This window comes from Furipterus horrens, unplaced genomic scaffold, assembly GCF_987537825.1.
Source record: "Furipterus horrens unplaced genomic scaffold, mFurHor1.1.pri manual_scaffold_3, whole genome shotgun sequence".
Taxonomy (NCBI): domain Eukaryota; kingdom Metazoa; phylum Chordata; class Mammalia; order Chiroptera; family Furipteridae; genus Furipterus; species Furipterus horrens.
Genome location: NW_028327173.1, coordinates 125,841,407 through 125,868,120, shown reverse-complemented (window position 1 = coordinate 125,868,120; position 26,714 = coordinate 125,841,407). Strand labels below are relative to the sequence as shown.

The window sequence follows — 26,714 nt, the reverse complement described above, 5'->3', positions numbered from 1 at the left end:
GCTGGTCCTCCTGCAAGAGGCAACCAATGGATGCTTCTCTCCCTCTTTCTCCCTCCTTTCCCCTTTCTCTAAAAGCAAATAAATCTTAAAAACAAAACAAAAAAGGAAAACAGCTCCTCACCCCACATTCTTCTGGCTGCCACCCCAGGCTGGCTATTTTTATCAGGGACAAACAAGTGAGCTATGGAATAACCAAGTTGTTCTGAACGTGCAGAGTAAAATCTTTCTTAGGTATGCCCTTGAGAGGGTAACATATTCTTTACCTAATTTACAGGATTCGTTAGTGAGAAAACCCTTGCAAAGTGTGGTAGTCAACTCATTTACGCATTAAACAACTCTCCACTCCCTGTCCCCACACTGCTGCTTCCAGTCGACCCCCACCCCCACAAGTGCTCTAAAAATGTAAGGGGCCAAGGAGGTGTACCGACCTGCTTGCTCTACCTCCTTCCCCTCAAGGCCATCTTGGTACAGATTAACTGATGGGCACGGTTAGCTTTTTGCCCTGCACTTGCTATTTCTTAGCATTTACAGAGAACCTTCACATTTCCAAAGCACTGTACCAACATTTATTAATCCTCACAACACCCCTGTGAGGTAGGTCAATATGCCCTTTATAGTAGAGAAACTGAAACAGAAAGAGGTCAAGTGAACCTGCCTTAAGGCCACAAGGGCACCCTGTGAAGGAACCCCACTGAATCCTGAAGTTAGGGTTCTCCATCCCATTTTCACTCATTTGGTAAGCAATTGCATGGCCATATTTTCACCAGTGAAAGTGACACGAAGGACAAAACACAGAGATCTCTCAGTCAACAGAAAAATGAACAGTTCAAATGGCATTGGAGAACATCAGTTAAAGAAACATTAACCAGCACAGCACTGAGGTTGTGGAGGAAGACCAGAATCATCCTGACTAGCCTTGAGACCTAGACCAGGCATTCTTCAGAATGGCTTGGGAAGACATACACTAACTAGGAATCCATCTGAAGGGTGACCAACTCAAATGCCTGCGGTTTCCAAAGGGGAGAAAACTGAAGAAACAGACTGTGGTGCTCTGACTGGCGTGGCTTGGTTGGGTGCCATCCTGTGAAGCAAAAGGTTGCCAGTTCCATTCCCTGTCAGGGCACATGCCTGGGCTGCAGACCAGGTCCCTGGGTGGGGTGACTACAAGAGGCAACTGATCAACCAATCGATGCTTCTCTTTCGTATCAATGTTTCTCTCCCTCTTCCTCCCTCCCCCGCCCCCCTCTAAAAATAAATAAAATCTTAAAAAAAGACAGTAGAAAAATCCAACCACTCAACCTAAATTTAAACAGGCATGACATAATGTTCATTCACATTAGAAGTGCTGTTCCCTAGAGCAGACTTCTCTCTCTCCATACTCATCTATACACTGGCATTAACTACCAAGGGGCTCAATGGCATGTTACATGGTTAATTGGCTGTGCTAAGGACGGAATCGAGGAAACCGTTAACAGACCATATTCTCAGCTCTGAAACTTTAAATATAGCTGTCCTCTTGCCCTGACTGGTGTGGCTCAGTGGGCTGGGTGTCCTCCCACAAACTGAAAGGTTGCTGGTTTGACTCCCGATCGGGCACATGCCTGCGTTGCCAGCCAGGTCCCTGTTGGGGGTGTGCAAGAGGCAACAGACAGCTGTTTCTCCCCTTTTCTGCCTCCCTGTCCCTCTGTCTAAAAAAAACAAATAAAATCTTTAAAAGAAAAAGAAAAAAAAGAAAAGCTGTCATCTCTAACCTGCCTCTGCCCAATTCCATCTTCTATATCTTCTATGTAGGGCTAAACGCAAAGCAGCAGTTCTCGTTCTCTCTCTCTCTCTCTCTCTCTCTCTCTCTCTCTCTCTCTCTCTCTCTCTCTCTCTCTCTCTCTCTCTCTTTTGTAGAGAGTAAAGTTTTTATGCACTCTCCAAGAAAGGAGAGGGGCATTGTGTGGAGAGATACACCAGCTGAAGTTTATTCTTTTGTAAAGGGTTTGGTGAACTTGGTTCAGTATGTCACTTTTAAGGAAATACCAAAAACTAAGACCTGCTCTGTAAATCATGATATAGGAGTAGGTTTATTATAGCTACTCCAGATTTTTGAGTGATACAATGACACAGTTAAAAACCATCACTGTTATCACTTTATTTGACAATAGTTGGTTTAGTCTACAAGTTTAAGGCAAACATACTAATGCATTTGCTTTTCTTCAGAAATCATACTTAGAAAGATTACATAAAGTCTGTCCCAAAACTTCTAAGAAATATTCATTAATTAAAAATAAGTTTGATTAAGATGCTTTACCAGGATACATGAATGAACAAAAGGAAATGGCAATCTTTTATCTTGTTTGAAGAATATATTTTGAAAGGGTTAAACTTCAGAAATCACTTAAAGGTAAATAAGATTGGCAGCCGTAAGGAATACTATTCATAAAACAAACACAGTTATAGAGGCTACTTAAAAAAAGACTGAACTTCGGGCTTTTGAAAAGGAGGCGCACGAGCGACGACTGCCCCGGGGCGCAGCAGGCGCAGGCGTGCAGCGCTGACCACAGGCCCGCAGCACCTGTGGGCGGCAGGGCTCCACGGTTTCTCAGAAAGGAGAGGAAGATGCACGTTGTCAGCTGTTTCGTTTGCTTCCAATGAGGAGTAAATGCCTAACATCATTAAGAAAACAGAAATAAAGTCTGAAGGAAGGCAGCCCTTTTTAAACCGAGGGTGCAGTGTGGCTTATGTGTCTCCATTTAACACTGCCAGGCAGTTCTGCAGCAACTGTAGGTTACCCTGAAACGGAAGGGACAATAAACTATGACGTTCAAACGGTTTGGAAGAGCCTTATTGAAAATATAAAGTATTAGACATCACACAACTTTCAATTTGTTAAGACATAAGAATTTTGGAAACAGCTACTTATTATATACAAAGATTCAAAGACATAGTTACGTAATTTGTTTCATGTGCAATATTTTCCACATACTAGATTCTTCAGTAAATTTCCATCTAGACCAATATAAATTGTTTTGATTTGGCATGTTCTAATGAGGGATAAAAGATGCCCCTTGTGTCCAAGTTAAACTACTGAACGTTTTCTGACTATAAGATAGGTTCTTATCACATTCCTTTAGCCATTAACATATATATTAGCATAGATTTATAGCAGTTTTTAGAAAAATAGTAAGATTGCATACAAAAGTATTCTATAAAATTCATACCCAAGTACCCATCCGTAAGACATGTAAACTGGCACCCAAATTTAGAGATGTGTAAAGACAAATTTAAGTACAGGGTTAGGCAAATGTAGGTTTACAGTTATGAATATGCAAAAGTTTATTCTTAAATTATTATTTAAAATTACTATATTATTTTCCACACAAGCTGTAAACCTATTTTTGCCCCACCCTGTATATTTAGATTACATCATATATAAATGGGGGTGAGGGATCCGGTCAACATGGTGGCACACACAGACATGGCTCACCTCTTTGCACAACCACATCAAAATTACAACTAAAATACAGAACCATCAGCCAGAACTGTCAGAAATCGAGTTGAATGGAAGTCGGACAATTACGGAATTAAAGAAACCACATCCATCGAGACAGGTAGGAGGGGCGCAGACACAGAATGGGCTGGTCTCTCACCCACGTGTGGTGGATAAAAATTCAGGAGGGATACCTCTGGAGCAAGGAGTCCCGGCCCCACATCAGGCCCCCCAGCCCAGGGTTCCAGCGCCAGGAAGATAAGTCCCCACAACTTCTGGCTGCAAAAACCAGTGGGGATTGAGTTGGTGGAAGAAATTACTGAAACCCCAAGCAGTTCCTCTTAAAGAACCCACACACGGACTCCCCTACTCAGACTCACCCCCTCTGAGCTCCAGCACCGGGGTAGTAGCTTGAAAGGCACCAGTGGCATACAGGGAGAAACTGAAGTGTCTGGCAGCAAGGTGAGCAGAGGCCATTGTCTCTTTTCTAAAACCTCCCCCTACAGAGCCAGCAAACTGGTGCCATATCTGAGACTCCCTCAACCTGGCTAACACTGACCCGCCTTGGAGATCCCCAGAGACCCCGCCCCACCGAACTTACAGGCCCACCTAAGCTACTTTTCCATATGAATGGCTGGTCTTGGCTCATGCTTCACAACTTCCCAAATTCTATCAAACAAGCAATAGCTGGCCTCAGTGAGCCCCCCAGGCCTGGCACTACCAGCAGCCAGACTAGATTCACAACTTGGCTCTGCCTGGGAAGCTCCTGGCCCAGCACAAGTAGCAGCCATCTCAGATTGTTTTATAGCTCAGGCAGGGTGACGCCAGGTAAAACACAGTTGGGGGCTGACCTAGGCCTGCACCGCCTGGAAAACTCCAGGGCCAGCGCACTCAGTGGACTCCCTCCCCCTGCACAGCTGAACCTCCACAGAGGGCAGAGGTTGGTGGTCAGTGGTCACAGCCAGTCCTTGTAGCTGACTGGCCTGGGTAAATCCCTCCCATTGACCTGCCAACAACAACCAAGGTTCAACTACAAGAGGAGGGTGTACACAGCCCACATGAAAGGTGCACCTCGAGCACCCAGCTTGGGTGTGTCTAGGTGTAGAGTGAGTGTGTGTGTGTGTGTGTGTGTGTGTGTAGAGGAAGGATGAAGCACATGTGATAATCTGCACATTTAGGAAAATATTTTTAAAAGATATGAATGCACTGGGCTTATAAAACTAGCAAGCTAAGATTTAACAGCTATAAACCAAAAATGACCCTGAACAGCCACAGCAATCTTGAGGAAGAAGAACACAGTAGGAGGAATCACAATACCTGATACCAAACTATACTACAAGGCCACGGTACTCGAAACAGTCTGGTACTGGCATAAGAACAGACATATAGATCAACGGACCAGAATAGAGAGCCCAGAAACAAACCCAGGTCTATATGGTCAAGTGATATTTGACAAAGGGGCAAAGAACATCAAATGGGATGAAAAGAGCCTTTTCAACAAATCGTGTTGGGAGAACTGGACAGGGGACATGCAGAAAAATGAAACTAGACCACCAACTCACACCATACACCAGAATAAACTCCAGATGGATCAAAGACTTAAATGCAAGCCGTGACACCATAAAAGACCTAGAGGAAAACATAGGCAGGAAAATTTCAGATATCCCACATAGCAATATTTTCACCGATACATCTCCTAAGGCAAGGAAAACAAAGGAACGAATAAACAAATGGGACTACATCAAACTAAAGAGTTTCTGCTCAGCAAGATGAAAAGGGAACCAACCATATGGGAAGACATATTAGCCAATGATACCTCAGACAAGGGATTGCTCTCCAAAATATATGAAGAACTTATACGACTCAACATCAAGAAGGCAGACAGCCCAATTAAAAAATGGGCAAAGGACCTGAACAAACACTTCTCCAAAGAGGACATACAGAGGGTCCATAGGCATATGAAAGAATGCTCAACATCACTAGCCATCAGAGAGATGCAAATAAAAACTACAATGAGATACCACCTCACACCAGTCAGAATGGCCATCATCAACAAATCAGCAAACAACAAGTGCTGGCGAGGATGCGGAGAAACGGGAACCCTGGTGCACTGCTGGTGGGAATGCAGACTGGTGCAGCCACTATGGAAAACAGTATGGAATTTCCTCAAAAAACTGAAAAGGGAACTGCTTTCTGAACCAGCAATTCCACTGCTAGGATTAAAAAAACAAACAAACAAACAAAAAAACAACCAAAAGATTTAACAGCTATAAATAGAGCTGTTAAATTGCTCAGTAAATAAAAAATATTCTAGAGATCTGTTGCACAATGTGAATGTACTTAACAGTACTGGACTGTACACTTAAAAATGATTAATGCCCTGGCTGGGCAGCTCAGCTGGTTAGAGCATCGTCCCGATACGTAGACGTTGCGGGTCCAGCCCCCGGTCAGGGCACATATATATAAGAATCAACCAATGAATGCATAAATAATTGAAACAACAAACTGATGTTCCTCTCTCTCTCCCCTACTCCCTCTTTTTCCTCTCTCCCTAAAGAAATCAATGAAAAAATTTAAAAATATGGTGACTATGGTAAATTTTATATTTTTTACCATAAAACTGAAAAAAAGTTACTAAAACAATTTAAATATACCATTACCAATGGGAGGTTCAAGTGACTCATAAGAAAAAAATAAAAGAGCTGGGATTATAAGCCAAAACTCAAGCTGGTGCAGTATGACAGTTAAAAACTCCCCTTATCTTATACAGGTAAAACGTGCTGTTAAAAATGTGTACAGACTTCCGGCCAAGATGGAGGTGTAGACAGACACGCTGCGTCTCCCTCCACAACTAAGAAGGAATACAACTACCTCAAAACTAGAGACAACCAGAAGTTCTAGAAAATCAAGCTGCATGGAAGTCCAGCAAACAAAGATATAAAGAAGAAATACTCATCCAGACAAGTAGGAGGGGCGGAGAGGAAGCTGTGCGGTGCTGGCGACAGCAGCAGTAGCATCAGCAGTGGCAGGCTGGCGGGAAGCGCTGTCACATGTTTTAAAAAGTCGGGAGGGACACCTGGAGAGCACTCCCAGCACGAGACCAGACTGCACAGCTCATGGTTCCAGCACCCGGGAAAATAAAGCCTCATTACTCTGACTGTGCAAACCAGTGGGGGTTGGGCAGGAGGAAGAAACTGCCAGTCTCTCAGCAGAGTCTGCTTGTTTAAAGGGCAATGTTTCACAATGTTAAAACCAATGGTGAAGGGAAGAAAACCAGGGTTCAAATCAATGATTTGGAACAGAAGTAAGAAAAAAACAGTCAACCAGTACAGAATGAGGAAACAAGAATCGAAAAAAAAAATGAGGAGAGGCTTAGGAACCTCTGGGACAACTTTAAACGTGCCAACATCCGAACCATAGGGGATCCAGAGGGAGAAGAGGAAGAGCAAGAAATTGAAAGCTTATGTGAGAAAATGATGAAGGAAAACTTCCCAAATCTAGTGAAGGAAATAGACATACAAGTCCAGGAAGCACAGAGAGTCCCAAAGAAGCTAGACACAAAGAGGACCACACCAAGACACATCATAATTAACATGCGAAAGGTTCAAGATTGAGAGAGAATCTTAAAAGCAGCAAGAGAGAAGCAGAGAGTTACCTACAAAGGGGTGCCTGTAAGACTATCAGCTGGTTTCTCAAAAGAAACTTTGCAGACAAGAAGGGGCTGGCAAGAAGTATTCAATGTGATGAAAAGCAAGGACCTACAGCCAAGATTACTCTAACCAGCAAAGCTATCAATTAGAATGGAAGGGCAGATAAAGTGCTTCCCAGACAAGGGAAAGCTAAAGGCGTTCATCATCACCAAGCCATTATTATATGAAATGTCAAAAGGACTTACTTAAGAAAAAGAAGACCAAAACTATGAACACTGAAATGACAACAAACTCACAACTATCAACAACTCAATCTAAAAAATAAAAACAAAATCCAACTAAGCAAACCAGAATAGGAACAGAATCACGGGTATGGGGATCATTTGGAGGGTTATCAGCTGGGAGGGGGTCGGGGGAGAAATGGGAAAATGGTGCAGGGATTATGAAGCATAATTGGCTGGTACAAAATAGACAGGGGGAAGTTAAGAATAACACAGGAAAGGGTGAAGCTGAAGAACTTATATGCACAACCCATGGACATGAACTAAGTGGGGGTGGGATTGCGGGAGGGAAGGGGGGTACTGGGCAGAGGGGAGCAAAGGGAAAAACATATACTGGAACTACTGTAACAACATAATCAGTAAAATATACTTTAAAAAAATGTGTACAATAGGAGCACTTGAGATCTTCCTTCCCGACATTGTCCTCAGTTTGGTTCAAACGCTTATAAAAATCAAAACAAAAACAAAAAAGAAATGTGTACAGTAATCAGTCTGTGTATAGAAAAGCATTTTCACTTTTGGGTACAATATTTTAAAAGAGCAATGACGGACCCTGACTGGAGCAGCTCAGTGGGTTGGGTGTCGTCCACAAACTGAAAGGTCACTGGTTCAATTCCCAGTCAGGGCACATGCCTGCCTGCGTTGCAGGCCAGGTCCGCAGTTGGGGGTTTGCGAGGGGCAACTGACTGATATTTCTCTCCTTTTCTCCCTCCCTTCCCCTCTCTCTAAAAGTACAGTATTCCCTCACTTATCGCGGGTATTACGTTCTAGACCCCCCCCCCCACACGAAGTAGGAACCTTACATTTATTCTACACTCCTAAACCTACGTAACTTTAACAACATACGTATACAGTACCGCAAAATCCCGCGATATAGCGAAAAATCCGCGATAAATAATTAAATATGATATTAAAAAAAAATCCCGCGATACAGTGAGGCTGCGATAAGTGAACCACGATACAGCGAGGGACTACCGTAAATAAATAAATTCTTTAAACCAACCAACCAACCAACCAATAAATAAGTGGGCAATGACAGGAGGGTAATAATATTATTAAAAACTTGTTGAGGCATATAGGATGAAAATTATTTAGCCCAAAGATGTCTACCCTGGAGGAGAGAAGATATACATGTAATATAAAATATTCATATATTTGAAGGATAAACTGTAAAAGAGGGATAAAAACTTATCTTCCTTATTTTACATGGCAAAACTTTGACAAATACGTCGATGTTACAGAGAGGTTGATTCGTGTTTAAGCTTTAATAACTTTAGAAGTGTAAATGCTATAGAAGTATCAAAATTAAAAGTTTATTTAATTTTCTTCAATACTTATAGTTTTGTGATTTTGAATACATTAAACAATTGTTTTAAAATTTATTTTACAGAGAGTGGAAGAGAGGGAGAGAAACATCGATGTGCGAGAGCTACATCGATGGGTTGCCTCTCTCACGCCCCCAACGGGGGACCTGGCCCACAACCCAAACATTTGCCCTGACTGGGAACTAAACCAGCAACCTTTTGGTTCACAGGCTGGAGTTCAATCAACTGAGCCACACCAGCCAGGGCTTGAATACGTTTTTAATTTTCAGTCCCTCTGACCGAAGACAGCAATATTGAATAAATTTTCAAGTGATGTTTGTTTATATTCAGAAATACTTATTTTTAAACAACTAGTTAAAAAAGTGATATTTGGTTCCATATTAGAGACTAGAATCTTGTAGAACTGATCATCAGAGACATGATAGATATTATTCTTTGTAGTGTTCTTAATTTTTTCCACCTTTTTCTATGTCACACAGTAAAGTCCTTCTCATAACTTACATAACTCAATAAATATGGATGACTGACAAAAAAGAAAAAGAAAAAAAAAAAAAGATTCCTGTTTGAATTAGATAATGTTTAAAAATCCCTCCCAATTCTAAGATTTATTTATTTTAAAAATTACTATAAGGTTTGGGCTAAGCTTTGTATTAGCTACAAGAAAGGGCTCAATGTGAAGTAAATAAATACTGTGAAAAACTCCGTAAGAGAATTTTTTTTTCTTTTTTTTACTAAAACCAAACTTTTTAAAGAGTAAAACCACCTTAGAAAATGTAATTTCAGTTCAGGAATAGTTCTTATAGTACCATCCCCTGGAATCAATTTCATAACTGACTTATTTCTAAATTGTAAGTTCCGTAAATTACTAAACCTTTCATACGACATTACCTTTGCATGCTTCAGTTCTAACTCTGCTAGTTCCACTAAATTTTTTCTGAATGCCGCAACTCTTCTTGTCTTAAAATCTATGAGTTCTGTGAACGAGAAATTGGTATTAACTATTTAATTTATACACTAGTGTAAAGCATACCTTATTAAAGGTCAATATAACAGTACCTTGTTTTGCAGATTCCGATATTTTTTCAAATTTCTGACAACATAATTGTTGGGACATTTCAGCCTGTAGAACATCTTTATTTTTTGCTCTTGCTTTATCCAGTGCTTTATTAGCATTTTCATAATCCACTAGTGACCTAGATCTTCGATAGAGGAGATCCTATAGAACAGAACGCGTCACAATAACACACGCCGCACATTTCTGGTAGTTAGCCTCAGCCACCACAACCACCATCACTACCGCCTCCACTCGCTGCCTGCTGCCTTCGCTGCCCCCGCCACTGCCACCACCTAATCGTTCTCAGGGCTGAATACCACATGCCAGTTACCCTTCGGTGTTTGTTTCTTTTTTCTTCTTCTTTTATTATAAATAACAGCTTTATTGGTACATAATTTACATGCCATATAGTTCACTCATTCAAAGTGCGCAACTCAACAGTTTTGGGAATGCTCACAGAGTTGTTTAACCATCACAACAACCATTTTATTTTATATTTTAAAAGATTCTATTTCTTTATTTTTAGCGAGAGGGGACGGGAGGGAGGAAGGGAGAAAAATATCAATGTGCGATAGAAACATCAATCAGTTGCCTCTTGTACGCCCCCAACCGGGGGTCTGGCCCGCAACCCAGGCATGTGCTCTGACTAGGAATCGAACTGGTGACCTTTCGGTTTGCGGGCTGGTGCTCAATCCACTGATCTATACCAGTCAGGGCACTACAATCAATTTTAGAATATTTTTGTCACCCAAAAAGAAACCCTATATCTTTGAACAGTCACTTTCCATCCTCACTCACCACGACAACCACTAATGCTTTCTGTTTGTATAAAATTACCTATTCTGGACATTTCATTAAAAAAATGAAATACAATACGTGGCCTTTGGTGTATGGCTTTTTAAACTTAGCATAAAGTTTCCAGTTGATCTGTGTTAATATTTCGTTGTATGAATTCACCCTGCTGACTTATCCATTCGTCAGCTGATAGACATTTAGCTTTGTTTCCACTTTTTGCCTATTATGAGTTAATGCTGTTATGAACATTTGTGTATAAGTTTTTGTGTGGACATGTTTTTATTTCTTTTATTTATTTATTAATTATTGTTATGGTTTTTAAAAAACTTTTTTCGCTTCTCTTTTATATTTAATTACTTAGGAGTGGAATTACTGACTCACCTAACTCTCCATTAAACCCACCGAGAACGTGCCAGACTGTTTTCCAAAGTGGCTGCACTGTATGAGTGTTCCAGTTTCTCCACATCCTTGTCAACACTTGTTACCTTTCTTTTTGATTAAAGCTACCTAGTGGGTGTGAAACAGTATCTCAGTGTGGTTTTCATTTGCATTTTCCTGATGGCTAAGGATGTTGAGCATCTTTCTATGTATTCTTTCGCCATTTGTATCTTCTTTGAAGAAATGTTTATTCAAGTTCTTTGCCCATTTTTAAAATTGAGCTATTTGTCTTTTTACCGAGTTACAGGAGTTCTTTATATATTCTGGATTCCAGTCACTTACATGACTTACAAATATTTTCTCCTAGTCTGTGGATTGTCTTTTTACTTGGAAGTGTCCTTTGCCACACCAAAGTGTTTAATAAAGTCTTAATTTATTATTTTCTGTTTTCTGTGCTTCTGGTGTCATACCTAAGAAACCAGTGCCTAATTGAAGGTCATAAAGATTTATGTTTATGTTTTCTTTTAAAAATATTATAGTTTTAGTCCTTGGCCGGGTAGCTCAGTTGGTTAGAGCAGTGCTCCGATACGCCAAGGTTGCAGGTTTGATCTCTGGTCAGGGCACGTACAAGAAGCAACCAATGGGTACATGGATGGGTGGAACGGCAGATCAATGTCTCTTCTCTCTCTCTCAAATAAATCAATAAATAAAAATATTAAAAATTATTATAGCTTTAGCTCTTACACTTAGATCTTTGATCCATTTTCAGTGCTTTACTTATTTATTTACTAGAGAGGTGGGGAGCGAGGGAGAAAAAAGAGGGAGAAACATCGATGTGTGAGAGAAATCATCGATTGCCTCTTGCACGCCCTCAACTGGGGACCTGGCCTGAAATCCAGGCATGTGTGCTGACCGGGAACTGAACCGGCAACCTTTCGGTTCACAGGCCAGCACTCAATCCACTGAGCCACACCAGCTTGGGCTCAGTTGCATTTTTATACATCAATAATTAACTATCAGACAGGGAAACTAAGAAAACAATCCCATTCACAGTTGCTTAAAAAAATATAAAATAAAATACCTAGGAATAAATTTAATCAAGGATGTAAAAGACCTGTACTCGGAAAATTATAAGACACTGAAGAGAGAAACTGAAGAAGATTCAAATAAATATGTACTGTGTCCGTGGACAGGAAAAACTTAGCATCGTTAAAATGTCCAGCCCTGGCCGGTAGCTCAGTTGGTTAGAGCACTGTCCCGATACACCAAGGTTGCCGGTTTGATCCCTGGCCAGGACACATACAAGAATCAACCAATGAATGCATAAATAAGTGGAACAGCAAATCGATGTTTCTTTCTTTCCCCTCCCTCCCTCCTTCCTTCCCTTTCTCTCTTCTTCCTCCCTCCTTCCCTGTTTTCCTCTCTCTCAAAAATCAATCAATAAATAAAATTAAAAAAAAATTAAGATGTCCATATTAGCCAAAGCAATCTACAGATTCAACACAATTCCTAGCAAGATGCAAATGGTGTATTTCACAGAACTAAAACAAATATTCCAGAAATTTATATTGAACTACGAAAGACCCCAAATAGCTAGAGCAATCTTGAGAAGAACAGAGTTGGAGGAATCATGCTACCTGATATCAAACTATACTGCAAGGCCATAATAATCAACACAGCATAGTATTTGTATAAAAACAGACATATAGATCAACTAAACAGAACAGAGAGCCCAGCCCTGACTGGTGTGGCCAGTGGGCTGGGTGTCCTCACATAAACTGAAAGGATGCCAGTTTGGTCCCTGGTCAGGGCACATGCTTGGGTTGCGAGCCAGGTCCCTAGAGGAGGGTGTGCAAGACTGATGTTGTTTTCTCTTTCCTTCTCTTCTCCCTCCCTTCCCCTCTCTCTAAAAATAAATAAAATCTTAAAAAAAAAAAAGAAAAAAGAAAAGAAAAGAACAGAGAGCCAAGAAATGAATCCACGCCGTTATAGTCAATTTATATATGACAAAAGGAGGCAAAAACATACAACGGGGTAAAAAGAGAGCCTGCTTAATAAATGCTGTTGGATGAGTGGGATAAAAAAGCTGTGGTACATTTACACAATGAAATACTACTTGGCTGAAATAAAAGGAAATGTTTCCTTTTGTGACAGCATGGATGGACCTGGAGAACATTACACTAAGTACTATATGCCAGTCGGAGAAAGACAAATACCGCATGATTTCGCTCATATGTAGAATCTAATTAACAAAACAAGCTAACAAACAAAACAGAAACAGATTGACAAGGTGTCAGAGGGGAGGGGGTTGTAGTGCTGGGTGAAAAAGGTGAAGGAATTAAGCAAAACAAACAAACAAACAAACAAAAACATATCATAGACACACAGACAATGGGACAGTTATTACTAGAGGGAAACCGGGGAGGGGTGTTGGGGGGGTGGGCAAAAGAAGGTATAGGGGGTTAAATGGTGGTGGAAGGAAGACTTCACTTGGGGTGGTGAACACACGATATAATATACAGATGATGTATTATACATTGTATACCTGAAACCTACATAATTTTATTAACCAATGTCACGTCAATAAATTTAAAAAAAAAAAAAACAAACAAAACCCAATGAACAATGCAGTTACCTTAGCAGCTTGAGATTCTCTTAAGTAATATTTCAGAAGATCAGAAAGTTTGAGGTCTTCATCAGCAGACACTCTCGCTTCTATTTTCTGAAAAAGGGGAAAAAAAACTGGGCATTTAATCATCGCTTACATCCTACACTCGATGTTTTCTTATTACAGTAAAACAACTAAAGTTATTAATAATAACTATGACCCCCCAATTCCCCTTCTAGTTACATACACCCAACAGAAATGTACGTTTATGTTCAACTGAAGATATACAAGAATGGTCTTAGCAGTACCGCTTGTAAAGGGCTCAAAACTAGAAACTTCCAAATGTCTACCAATGGAACAGATACATTGAGGTATACTCTTGTAATGGGATACTATACAGTAGTAAGAATGAAGGAAATATACCTACATGTGACAACATGGAAACATCCTATGTACATTATGTCGAGTAAATAAAACCAGACATAAACGAATGTATACAGCATAATGCACATATAAAATATGAAAATAAACCTAATCTAGGCTGTTAGAAGCTAGGATAGTGCTTAGCCTTACAAGAGGTGGTAATTCAGAAGGCAGCTGAAGCGGGGGACAGGGCATCTGGGTTGCTGGTAATGTTCTCTTTCTTTCTTTCTACTTTTTAAATTTTGTGTGATCGAATCTGGTGTATTCAGCTACAGAAATAAAGTCATTGAGGAGATGTATATTTTATTTTTTACAATTCTCATTCAAGGACATCTTCATTGATTTTTAGACAGAGAGAGGGAGGGAGGGAGAGAGAGAAACACTGATCAGTTGCCTCCCATATGCGTCCTCACCAGGGGTAGAACCCTCAACCTAGTTATGTGCTCTCATCAAGAATCCAACTGGCGAGCTTTCTGGGTACAGGATGACACTCCAACCGAGCCACACTAGCCAGGGCACTGCTCTTTCTTGGTTTGGCTGTTCATTACATAGATGTGTCAAATTTGTATTTTAATACAAAGATTTGAAGCTTCTAAAAAAATACTACTTTCTGCAGAAATAAACGTATGGAACTTTTTAACCTAACAGATAAGAGCATAAACATGAAGTATGAGGGGGGACCAAAAAAGCCCCAGAATTTATTTATAAAAAATTGTGTATTTATTCTTACATGTTTAAACTTCAGTCACCCTCAAAGTATTGCCCATTTGATGCAATACACCTATCGAGATGATTTTTCCACTGCTCAAAACAGTTTTTGAAGTCATTGATTTTGATGCCTTTTAGTGCTTCTGCCATATTTTATTTCACCTCTTCCACATTGACAAAAATGTTTCCCAATGCGGACTCTTTTAATCAGGGAAACAACAACAAAAAAAGGTCACTTGGGGTGAGATCAGGTAAATAGGGAGGGTGGGGCCTGGGGGGGGGGGTGTCATGCCATTTTTTGGTCAAAAACTGCTTAACACCCAGTGTGATGTGGGCAGGTTCACTTGCAAATCACCCATCATGAAATGGGCAAACACTTTCAGAAAGTCTTCAAAAAAATGCACTGAAGCTGAATGCAGCCTCTCACAACAATGCCAGCTGGCACACTGATACAGACAGGTTCCTAGAACACTCACCCAGCGGGGGAAGCCTGTATGTACTACAAGGGGCCTGCTCCCCAGGAGATGCCCATTTATTTTTTGTTTTTGTTTTGGTTCTCCCTAGTATATTCAGGAATGATATAACTAAATCAATTTAGATAAATTTAGATTACATGCTTTTAAATACGGCTCTTCTCCCTTACATTAATAAGTAGAGTATGGGCCCCTCCTCTTGAATCTGGGCTCTGAGCCTGCTTGACCAATACAAAAGTGATGCTGTGCCAGTTTCCAGGATCAGGCCTTACAAAACTAGCAGTTTCCACTTCCCATCTTCTGGGATGCTCATTTTTGGAACCTAGCCACCATGTTGTGAAGAAGTCTAAACAACCCTGTGGAAAAGCCACATGTAGGTGTTATAGCCAACAGCTCTAGCAGAAGTCCCAACTGAAAGCCAGTATCAATCCCAGATGTGAAAGAGCTTTCAGATGATTCCAGCCCCCAGACTTCATATCTTCCCCACTGAACAAAATACAGAATAGAGGCAGGCCATCACTGATGTGTCCCTTCTGAATTCCTGACCCGAAGAATTCATTAGCATAATAAAATGGCTGTTGTTTTAAGCTACTGATTTTTAGGCTGCTTTGTTACGCAGCAAGAATAACCAGAACAACATGCAAACACGAGAGGAAATAAGGATTGTGGTGGCCATGAAAATGTGCCACTCAGATCTTCTTCAAGAGAAACTGCTTGATGCAAAAAGCATAGTTGCTGATAGTCCCAACGGTACCTCTCTGGATCCAGAAACCATGTTTGTACCAAGGTTATGTTTCATCCTCCCCTTCTTTCTCGGCTGTTCCCAGCCAATGACAAAGCAGTAGTGCCAGCCCATTCCTGCCGGATGCACAATTCCTCTAATGGGCAACTCTGGCTCAAAGACGCCCCTTTGACCTGGACAAAATTCTTGGAGAACTCTGCTGTAGTCTGAAACTCTTCCTTCCTAGGCCTCTTTCCTCTGCCCTCTTTTCACAAGCGTAGACCTGCACTGTGGTCTGCAGACTCTTCCTGCTCCTTCCTCTTTGCTCCTCACAATAAATACCTTGCATATCTAATCCCACCTTAACATCTGTTTCTAAAAGAATTGACACATAAGACTTTTGATACACATCCCTACTCTTATGATGTAAATGCACACATAAAAAACTCCTATCTTCCCATAAAATGCTCACTGGTACAAATATCAAATTTCCTAAAAAAACCTCTCAAATTTTCAAATTTGAATGTTTCTTCATGTTTTTTAAGTATAACTCATCTTCCTCAATAAGGCTAAACAAATTAAACACAACTGTATGCAGATTTAGATTATCAAAAGTTAATTAATAGTACTTACTCTCGTTTTATCAAACAGTTCTGAAACTTTGAGAAAAAACCTGGAAGAGAAAAATATTTCATCAGAAGCTATCTTTAAGTAGTTTTCCATTTCAAATGTTCAGAGAATACATAATGCCCCAGACTATATGATTAATGAACATTCTTGTCTCATTACAATAATATTTAATGGTCTTGTTTACTTCATTTAGTTTAACAAAAATATCTCTGTACTTCCACCCGTAACAAATTATTTGCAATCTGTTGTTATAGAAAATCTGCCCATTTCAAGTCATACACCAAAACCTAAAAATTTTGTCTCTTTAGTAATTTGCCACATAATACTAAATAGTCTATACCTTCAAAATTCTCCCCCCTGCCCCATCCCTTTCTGATAGCATGAAAGAAGTATCCTTGGGTGTTAAAAATTGTTTTTAAAGGCTGATTTCAAACAAAAAACAAGTTGGACAAGTTGTTGAAGATATCTGATAGTTATGTTTTAAACATTTTTAAATAGGACTGCTTTGTTTTGGTAGACAACAGAGATCAATAACCAATTTCTATCTCAGAATTAACTTTTAACTAAACAGGCTCTCTCACAAATGCTGACAACCAACTAATAACATCCCAAAGCCAAACTACTAAAGAATATACTGTAGAATATGTAATTATAGATGACGTTATAATTGGATTAGGGCAAATACTACTGAAAGCTAAAGCACAATTTTAAGAAATTCACTTTACTGAAAAGAACTTACTTCGATAGGTTTATGTTGGATAACACAGAGCAAGGTTGATCTTTTCTTCTTATCAAAGAATTAAGAACTAGCTCTTTCTGAAGGTATCATGTTAATTAGTGTAAACTATGGTACCTTGCTTTGTTAAAAAACTTGGATCTTACATATCTGCTGACATAGGATATACTAGAGGTAAGATCAAAGATGTGGTTTAGAGAAAGGCATGAACTATGAAGTTTCTCCACTTAACATTTTTTAAAAAGTGAATTAGCCCTGACCAGTGTGTCTCGGTTGGTTGAGTGTCATCTCGCAAAGTTAAAAGTCACCAGGTTTGATTCCCGGTCAGGGCACCTGCCTGGGTTTTGGGTCCAGTCCCCAGTTGAGACATATGTGAGAAGCAACTGACTGATATTTCTCTTACACATTGATGTTTTTCTCCCTCTCTTTCCCCCTCCCTTCCTCTCTCTCTAAAAATAAACTCTTAAAAAAAAAAAGTGCAAACTGATAACTTTGACATAAATATTGTCTTTCCCTCTGTCTCTTAACACCCACCCTCACATTTTCATCAAATAAAATTTTGTAAAGGTTAAAAACATATATATTAAGGTCCATTAAGAGAGAAAGGGGTCCTGGTGGTATGGCTCAGTAGATTGAGTGTCAGCCTGCAAACCAAAGGGTCACTGGTTTGATTCCCAGTCAGGGCACATGCCTGGGTTGCTGACCAGGTCTGCAGTTGGGGCATGCGAGGTAACAACACATTGATGTTTCTCTCCCTCTTTTTCTCCCTCCTTTCCCCTATCTCTAAAAGTAAATAAATAAAATCTTTAAAACATATATGCATCTTTGTCTTTAAAAAAAAGGAAGAGAGAGAAAAGGAAGAGAAAACCTGACATGGACCTAAGTTTATAAAGAAGCTCCTTGTTATTAATGTGTTTTGACAAAAAGTATTCCAAAATGTCCACTAGGTCTGAAGTATTTATTGTGTGTGCCGCGGCTGCCAACAAAATGTTTTATTTTGTATTTACAGTTAAAAAAATAATCAGAATCCTTACTTGCATATATCTGTAGAATCCTGAGTTCCTAAAGCATATAATGAAGAACCAATTCTATTGTAATCATCTGCAGCACCTATGGGAAAAGTTTAGAGAATTTAATATATTTACTCACTGACTGAAAAATACTGAGCAACTACCTGCCAAACAATGTGTATGTAGTATGGCTAGAGAAGGGAATGAGAGAAAACTATCATATGATGAATATTATATTAGAAGTAGGTACAAATTACTTTGGGTGCAAGGGAAACCTATAATTTCACCCGAGTAAGTCAGGAAAGGATTTATAGACACTACAGAATGAGTATGAGCTTGTAGAAGGAACAAATCTTTACCAGGTAATGTGGAAGGGAGAGCATTTTGGATCAAGGGAAGAGCAAGGATCAAGGCCAGGGAGGTAGATACAAAAGAGCATAGTATATTCAGAAAGCCTTCTGAGACTATATCACTGAAGGGTACCGAGGGGGAGTAGATGGAGTTGAAGGTGAAAAAAACAAATTAGAAGCATCTTGAGGAAAAACAGTTTTTGTAAACCACGATAAAGTTTGGATTTGACCTTGCAGAAATGGGTGTTATTAAACATCTTTTAATAGTGGTAGAATCAATGTGATAAGAATTTTGAATTAATAAGAACAGATATTACACTTGATCTTAGCCAAAATGCCAAGAAGCAATTCTGATAAAGATTTTATATTTTTAAAAAAATACTGCTTCTTGGAGTAAAGACTAGAAATGGAGAGATCAATTAGGAAACTGTTATGTCAGATACTGAACACTAGGATCAAGATAGTGGGAACAGTGAGCACACAGAGGAAGGAACAAAGCTGAAAGATACTTAGGAAATGTAATAGCTAGGATTATGAACAGCAGACCTGATGTAGGAGGGGAAACTATGGAGCCTGGGAAGCTAGACAAATGGCACTACTACCCTTTGGTGCTAGAAGCAAAGTACTAAACTTTAGCATAACACTCTTCCTAGGGTTTGCCCTAGAGGACAATGCACTTGTCGAGAAAAGATTATAATAGATGCGTCTATTCGGTTCAGAGAGATAGAATACTGCAATGGTTAAGAGCATGACCTGGAACCAAACTGCCTAGAACCCAATCCCAACTTCCCAACCTACAGGTTACGCGACCTAAGGCATATATATCACTTAATCTGTCTGTGCATCAGTTTCCTCATCTGGAAATTGGGATAATAATGGTACCCACTTCATATTATTATTTGGAGAATTAAATAAGATAATAAATGTTACTATATACATAGCACATAATAAGTTGAGCACTAATTAATGAAATCTAAGACATGCCTAATGTACGGAAATTCCTAATTATACTAGCAGTATTTTTACAAGGCTTTAATGTGTTTTTTCCCTAATGAAACAGTAATCCTTACATTATACTTTCCTTTTTAAAAAATGTTTTATTGATTATGCTGTTACAGTTGTCCCAATTTCTTTTCCCTTTGTTCCCCTCCACTCAGTGACCCCCCTCCCTCCAGTTGTCCCCACCCTTAGTCCATGCCCATTGGTTGTGCATATAGTTCTTCTCAACATTTTCCTGTCTACTCCACTCCCTCCTACTATCCTGTCTACTCCACTCCCTCCTACTATCCTTAATTCCTGCACCATCTCCCTCCCTTTCTTTCCTGTCCCCACACTGACCTCCCCCCCATAATGTTCCCCATACCTATAATTCTTTTCCCACTCTTGCTGCCTACTTAAGTCTTTGTTTTGATTCCCTAGCTTCTGTTGTTGGTTGTTGTGATAATTTTCATTAGTTCATAGTTTTCATCCTCTTTCTCCTAAACAAGTCCCTTTAACATTTTATAAAACAGTGGTTTGGATCTGATGAACTCCTTCAGTTTTACTTTGTCCTGGGAACACTTTCTCTGCCCTTCTATTCTGAATGACAACTTCGCTGGATAGAGTAATCGTAGTTGTAGGTTTTTGCTTTTCATTACTTTGAATATTTCTTGCCAGTCCCTTCTTGCCTGCAGAGTCTCCTTTGAGAAATCAGCTGATAGTCTTATTGGGACCCCTTTGTACATAATTCTCTTCTTTTCTCTTGCTGCTTTTAAGATTCTCTCTTTTACAGCTCCAGAGTCCCAACCAGTTCCGAACCTAGTTCTGCGTTCTCCTGCTCCTTCTTTCCTTCAACATGACAGATGCTGCTGTGTCCTTTGCCAAGGACTTCCTGGCAGGTGGAGTGGCGGTGGCCATCTCCAAGACAGCGGTAGCGCCCATCGAGCGGGTCAAGCTGCTGCTGCAGGTGCAGCATGCCAGCAAGCAAATCACCGCAGATAAGCAATACAAGGGTATTACAGACTGCGTGGTTCGTATCCCCAAGGAGCAGGGAGTCCTGTCCTTCTGGCGCGGTAACCTGGCCAATGTCATCAGATACTTCCCCACCCAGGCTCTCAACTTTGCCTTCAAAGATAAATACAAGCAGATCTTCCTGGGTGATGTGGACAAGAGAACCCAGTTTTGGCGGTATTTGCAGGAAATCTGGCATCGGGTGGTGTCGCTGGGGCCACCTCTTTGTGTTTTGTATGTCCTCTTGATTTTGCCCGTACCCATCTAGCAGCTGATGTGGGCAAAGCTGGAGCTGAAAAAGAATTCAAAGGCCTTAGTAACTGCCTGGTTAAGATCTACAAATCTGATGGGATTAAGGGCCTGTACCAAGGCTTTAATGTGTCTATGCAGGGTATTATCATCTATCGAGCTGCCTACTTTGGTATCTATGACACTGCAAAGGGAATGCTTCCAGATCCCAAGAATACTCACACCTTTGTCAGTTGGATGATCGCACAGTCCGTGGTCACAGCAGTGGCTGGGTTGACTTCCTATCTATTTGACACTGTTCATCGCCACATGATGATGCAGTCAGGGCGCAAAGGAACTGATATCATGTACACAGGCACGCTCGACTGCTGGAGGAAAACTGCTCGTGATACAGGAGGCAAAGCCTTTTTCAAGGGTGCATGGTCCAATGTTCTCAGAGGCATGGGTGGTGCTTTTGTGCTTGTCTTATATGATGAAATCAAGAAGTTCACATAAATTATTTCGTAGTCTTTCCCCCTTCCCCATGAACAGGCATGTTGTGTTATGTAACATATCTTGAGCATTCTTGACAGACTGTTGGATGTATATTTATCAGTGGCAACTTTTTACTGGTTGAAAATGGGGAGCAATAATATTCATCTGACCAGTTTTCTCTTGAAGCCATTTCCATGGTGACGGTGGGACTCAATTATAGTTTTTACTTCAGTCACTCCTGATAAATGACAAATTTGAATAAAAAATACCTGAAATAAAAAAAAAAAAAAAAAAAAAAAAGATTCTCTCTTTATCCTTAATTTTTGACACTTTGATTATAATGTGTCTTGGTGTGGTTCTCCCTGGGTCCAGTTTCTTTGGAACTCTCTGTGCTTCCTGGACCTGTAATTCCATTTCCTTCCCCAAGTTAGGGAAGTTCTGCTTCATTATTTTTTCACATCATTTTTCAATTTCTAGTTCTTCTTCTTCGCCTTTGGGCAACCTTATGATTCGGATGTTCGCTCTCTTATAGTTGTACCAAAGGTTTCTGAGCTTCTCCTCATTTTCCTCACCTTTTGTTTCCTCTTTCTGCACTGGTTGACTGTTTGTTCCTTCCCTATGTTCCAATTTGTTGATTTGATCCCTGGTTTTCCTTTCCTCACCACTTGTTTTGTATGTGTTTTCATTCACTTCAGCAGGACTAGCCTTCATTCCTTCCCCGTCTTGTTTAAGATCCGCTGTTAGGTCTGTAAGCTTTCTTATAACTATAGCTCTGAACTGACCCTCAGAAAGATTTCCTATCTACTGGTCTGATAGACCATAAATTTGTTGTCTGGTCAGCTGCATGACTGGGATCTCTATCATGATCCCTACCATCCTGACAGTTTTTTGTTTACCTTTCCTTCCTGGGCAGGGCTGTTACATCTCCTACCCTATAGGGGGCGAAGCCCCGTGCGCTCATCACTACCGTCACTACCAGGCGACCCTTCTCACCATACTGTGGCATTCTGTGTGCGGGAGGGGGTCCAAGATGGATTCACTCTCTGCTGAGAGACCAGGAGCCTCCTCCTCCATCTCCACGCCCTCTGGCCCTCACAGTCCAAGACAATGGGGGTCTGCCTTCCCCAGCGTTGGAATTGTAATCTGACGGGTCTGGTCTGCAGCCGGGGTTGTTTCCCGGGCACTTCTCTCCTTCCCTTAAATACGGGTGTCTGTGCTTACCACTGTCCCAGCACCCGTTGCTGCAGCTGCCACTGCCAGCACAGCTTGACCTCTCCGCCCCGGCTTCGCCCCTCCTACCCGTCCAGACAAGCACCTCCTGTTTATAACTTCATATGCTGGACTTCCATGTAGCTTTACTTTCCAGAACTTCTGGTTATTTCTAGTTTTGAGGTAGTTGTATTCCTTCTTAGTTGTGGAGGGAGATGGAGCGTGTCAGTATAGGCCTCCACCTTGGCCGGAAGTCCACGTTATACTTTCTTATGTTGTAACAGGGAATCTAAAATCCTATTAAAAAACTTTTAATGTTCTATTACATTAAACTGCATTGGTGTAAGTGATAATTATCCCAAAAATCTAAGGTTGATCTAACATTTGAAAATCAAGCAATGCAATTAACCATTTTAATTGACTAAAAAAGAAGAACCATGTGACTATCTTAATAGTTGCAAAAAGACCATTTGACAAAATCTAATATTTTCCTGACTTTACAAATCCTCTCAGGAAACTAGGAACTCAAGAGAATTTTTTCAATCTAATAAAAGCACCTAGAAAAAACCTACACCTAACATTGTAATGATGGTTTAAGACCAAATGCTTTCCCCAGAAGGAACAAGGCAAATATAAACTAATCTATAGCGCCCTCACCACTTCCATCAGTACTGTACTGGAGGATAGACTATATAGTACAATGGGGCAAGAAAAAATAAGAAATGGCATATGAACTGGAAAGGAAGAGGTGTAACTTTTTATTAGCAGACAATCATTTATGTAGAAAATCCTAAGGAATTTACAAAATAGTTACCAGAACCAGTGAATTCATTTAGTAAGGTCACAAGATAAAAGATCAATATTGAAAATACATTGTATTTCTACACATTAGCAAAGAACCACCAAAAACTGAAAGATAAAAAACACATCATTTACAAAGCATCAAAAACAATTAAGAATCAATCTAACTAAAGATGTATAAGCTCTATACAGTGAAAAATACAGCCCTGGCTGGTGTGGCTCAGTGGATTGAGTGCTGGCCTGTGAATTGAAAGGTCGCCGGTTTGATTCCTAGTCAGGGCACATGCCTGGGTTGAGGCGCAGGTCCTCAGGTGGGGGCATGCGAGAGATAAGTGATCCATTATCTCTCACACATTGATGTTTCTTTCCCTCTCTTTCTCCCTCTCTTCCCTACTCTCTAAAAATAAAAAATAAAATCCTTAAAACTAAAAATAAAAAATAGAACACTGCTGGAAGAGCTTAAAAACCTAACTAAAGGGAGAGTATGCCATATTCATGTAGAGAAGATTAATTTAAAATGTCAATCTGCCCAAAATCATCTACAGATTCTACACAATTCCAATCATAATTACAGCAGGCATTTTTGTAGAAAGTGACAAGCTGATTCTAAAATCTATATGAAAATATAAGCTACCCAGAGGGGCCAAAACAACTTTATAAAGAATGAAATTGAAGGACTTACACAAGAAAATATGTTTAAGATCATTGATCATTAGGAAAATGCAAATTAAAACCACATCAAGAGATCACTACTGATCTATTGGAATGGCTAAAATTAAAAGACTGATTATTTTTGTCAATGAGGATGAAGAACAATTCTAATACACAGCTGGTAGGAATGTAAAATGGCACAATCATTTCGGAAAAAAGCATGGCAATTTTTAAAAAAGTTATACACTTACCACGTGACCCAGCCATTCTACTTCTAGGTATCAATATTATCCAAGAGAAATGGAAGCATATGTCTATACAAAGACTTATATAAAATGGTTCATGTCAGCTTTATTCATAATAGCCAAAAGCTGGCAACAACTCAAATGTCCACCAACAGTTGAATCAGGATAAACAATCATGGTATATCCATAAAACAGAATACCACTCAGCAATAAAAAGTAATGAACTACTGATACACACAACATGGATGAATTTCAAAATAACTGTTGAATTTCAAAGTCAGACAATAAAGTGCACAGACTGTATGATTCCACTTGAAATGCAAACTAAACTGCAGAGACAGAAAGCAAATCAGTGGTTGTCTGGAGACACAGGTGGGAGGAGAGGGATTACAAAAGACCCCAAGGAAAATTTTGGTGGTGATGAATATGTTCATTTAATTTGATTGCAGTGACAATTCCATACATATGTCAAGTCAAAACTTATCAAAATGTATACTTTGAACACTGTAGCTTATTGATACCAATTATATTGCAATAAAGCTGTTTTAAAAAAACCATTAGCCTATTCTGTATTTTGAATGGGTCGTTTATATACACAATTTTATAACATCATGCACTGGATCATTTATAAAATATTGGTTCAATAAGTGATATAAATCTTGACACATTTAAAATGTTGACACATTTCAGTATACAATATCAAAATATCACATTCATTAATATTATCATTAATTTCAGACAAGTCTTAGGATACAAGTTCATGGTAATGGAAAAAAGTTTTCCGAAATTGTAATTATTGCTGAAGAGCCTGACTTTTACATTGGCAACAAATACTGTCGGTTATTTTCCTTAAAGTTACAGGCTCACTTAGTGAATTTTTAAGAAAATGTCTACCAAATACTGAAGCCTGAATAATCATAACTTGTCAGCCGTTTTTTAAAAGTACAAGTGGTTTTATGAAAAAAATGGCTCGCCTAGTTTCAACTCAATCACTAAAATGCTTTATGCATACCCTCCATTTCAACACTCAGAATATAAAAAAGTGCACTGGAGGAAGATTTTTTACAATTAATAATTTTTACTGTTTCATCAAGGACATTCTTAACATTTTTTTTTTAAACTGCAAATGCACCAAGGGAAAGAATACAGTAACTATTAGTAGAGTTTGATGCCACTGCCTTGATTTGTGCTAAGGCATCTGCAATTTTATTCATTACAGCTTTTGTATCATGAGTATAAATGTTAACATGGTGAAAACGGCAAAAGGCATTGTAATATCATGAAAATAGTTTTGACTTCAGATTTGCTAACAAAGGCCAAGGCTTCATAGACCAGTTTAAGAAATGCTGTTCTATTAGCAAGACTTTTTACAAACTGAATAACATAATAACTTTATATATGTAATTATTCTATTAAAAATATAAGCTTTAGCCACAGAGAAAAACCTTACTTTTGTGGGATCTTGTCATCCTATCAGATTTAGCAGATGCATCCTTAACTCGGTTATGATATTCTAAAAGGAATGTTCGTTCATGCTCAAAGAAATCATCTACATCCTACAGGATCAAAAGAAAACATGAACTTTTTTCAGTTATTTGCTTTAGTGTAATATGTAAACCATTTTGTCATCATTATAATCATAAAAGATCATCAGTAGACCAGCAGTGCTCTCTCCTAATAATCAGATGTTATACTGATTTCATCAAGGTCAGACTTTGACAGAGAGGAATTTCTATCAAGTAATAAATCTCCTATGGTTTTGCAGCTGAAGACTTAGAGCTCCCCTTAAGGTTTGTGTTCACAAGTTGTCCTCTGAAACATGTTCCTACTTTTGCTCTGCCTCTATACCCCAACAAATACATTATTGCCAGTGAGAGTGACCAACTGTTGTTGAGAAAGAAAGAAAAAAATTCTGATAGACAAGTCTATTTCTCTTCTTCTATAGTGTATAGTATGGGCCATTGCAGAAGGCTGCTAGGCCTTTAGTCATTTGGGCCCTGACTGCTTTGGGGAACCTGGCCAAACCAACTATCTGAGGGCAATTATTGTATCCACCACTGTCTTCAACTATTCTTTTTTTGGAACAAAACTAGGTAAACATTAAAAATAAAAATATTTAACAGTACTTTTCTCCCTTCTAAAATCTCCACTGTTTATTGAAAAAGCACAAGCTGAAATGATGTAATTCCCCAAATCAACAGAACACTTAGAAGCAAAGAGAATTTGAATTTAAATCTGTAATTCATGTGTACCAGTTTTGCTAACTGTAAAAATGGGGATAACACTAACTTGTAGGATTGTAGTGAAGATTAAATTTTTAAAAAATGTGGGTTACCAAATATCACATTGTAAATGTTAAAAAAAAAGCTAGTTATTACTTTATTGAAATCCTAATCAACACAGTGGTTTAAGCTAAATGCCAAGAAAAATATTCATTAGTGCAAAAAACACATCAAAATGCAAGTAAGCTGAGTTCTTA

At 39.4% G+C, this 26,714-nt stretch overlaps 1 protein-coding gene and 2 pseudogenes across 1 annotated transcript in view; 1 reads left to right on the top strand and 2 right to left on the bottom strand.

Annotated features, from left to right (window-relative positions):
* Positions 1–2,050: 2,050 nt before the first annotated feature.
* Positions 2,051–26,714, bottom strand: part of SNX6 (sorting nexin 6) — a 52,312-nt gene continuing 27,648 nt past the window's right edge. Inside the window, exons 8-14 of the mRNA XM_090270148.1 lie at positions 25,686–25,791; positions 18,292–18,367; positions 16,525–16,564; positions 13,594–13,680; positions 9,788–9,947; positions 9,620–9,705; positions 2,051–2,778 (exon numbers count right to left, since the gene is read on the bottom strand). Coding sequence (XP_090126274.1) covers positions 2,725–2,778; positions 9,620–9,705; positions 9,788–9,947; positions 13,594–13,680; positions 16,525–16,564; positions 18,292–18,367; positions 25,686–25,791 — 609 coding nt within the window. The 3' untranslated portion in view covers positions 2,051–2,724. The remainder of the gene's footprint in view (positions 2,779–9,619; positions 9,706–9,787; positions 9,948–13,593; positions 13,681–16,524; positions 16,565–18,291; positions 18,368–25,685; positions 25,792–26,714) is intronic.
* Positions 18,856–18,966, bottom strand: LOC150015894 (U2 spliceosomal RNA; annotated as a pseudogene).
* LOC150015893 (ADP/ATP translocase 2 pseudogene) lies at positions 20,437–21,372 on the top strand (annotated as a pseudogene).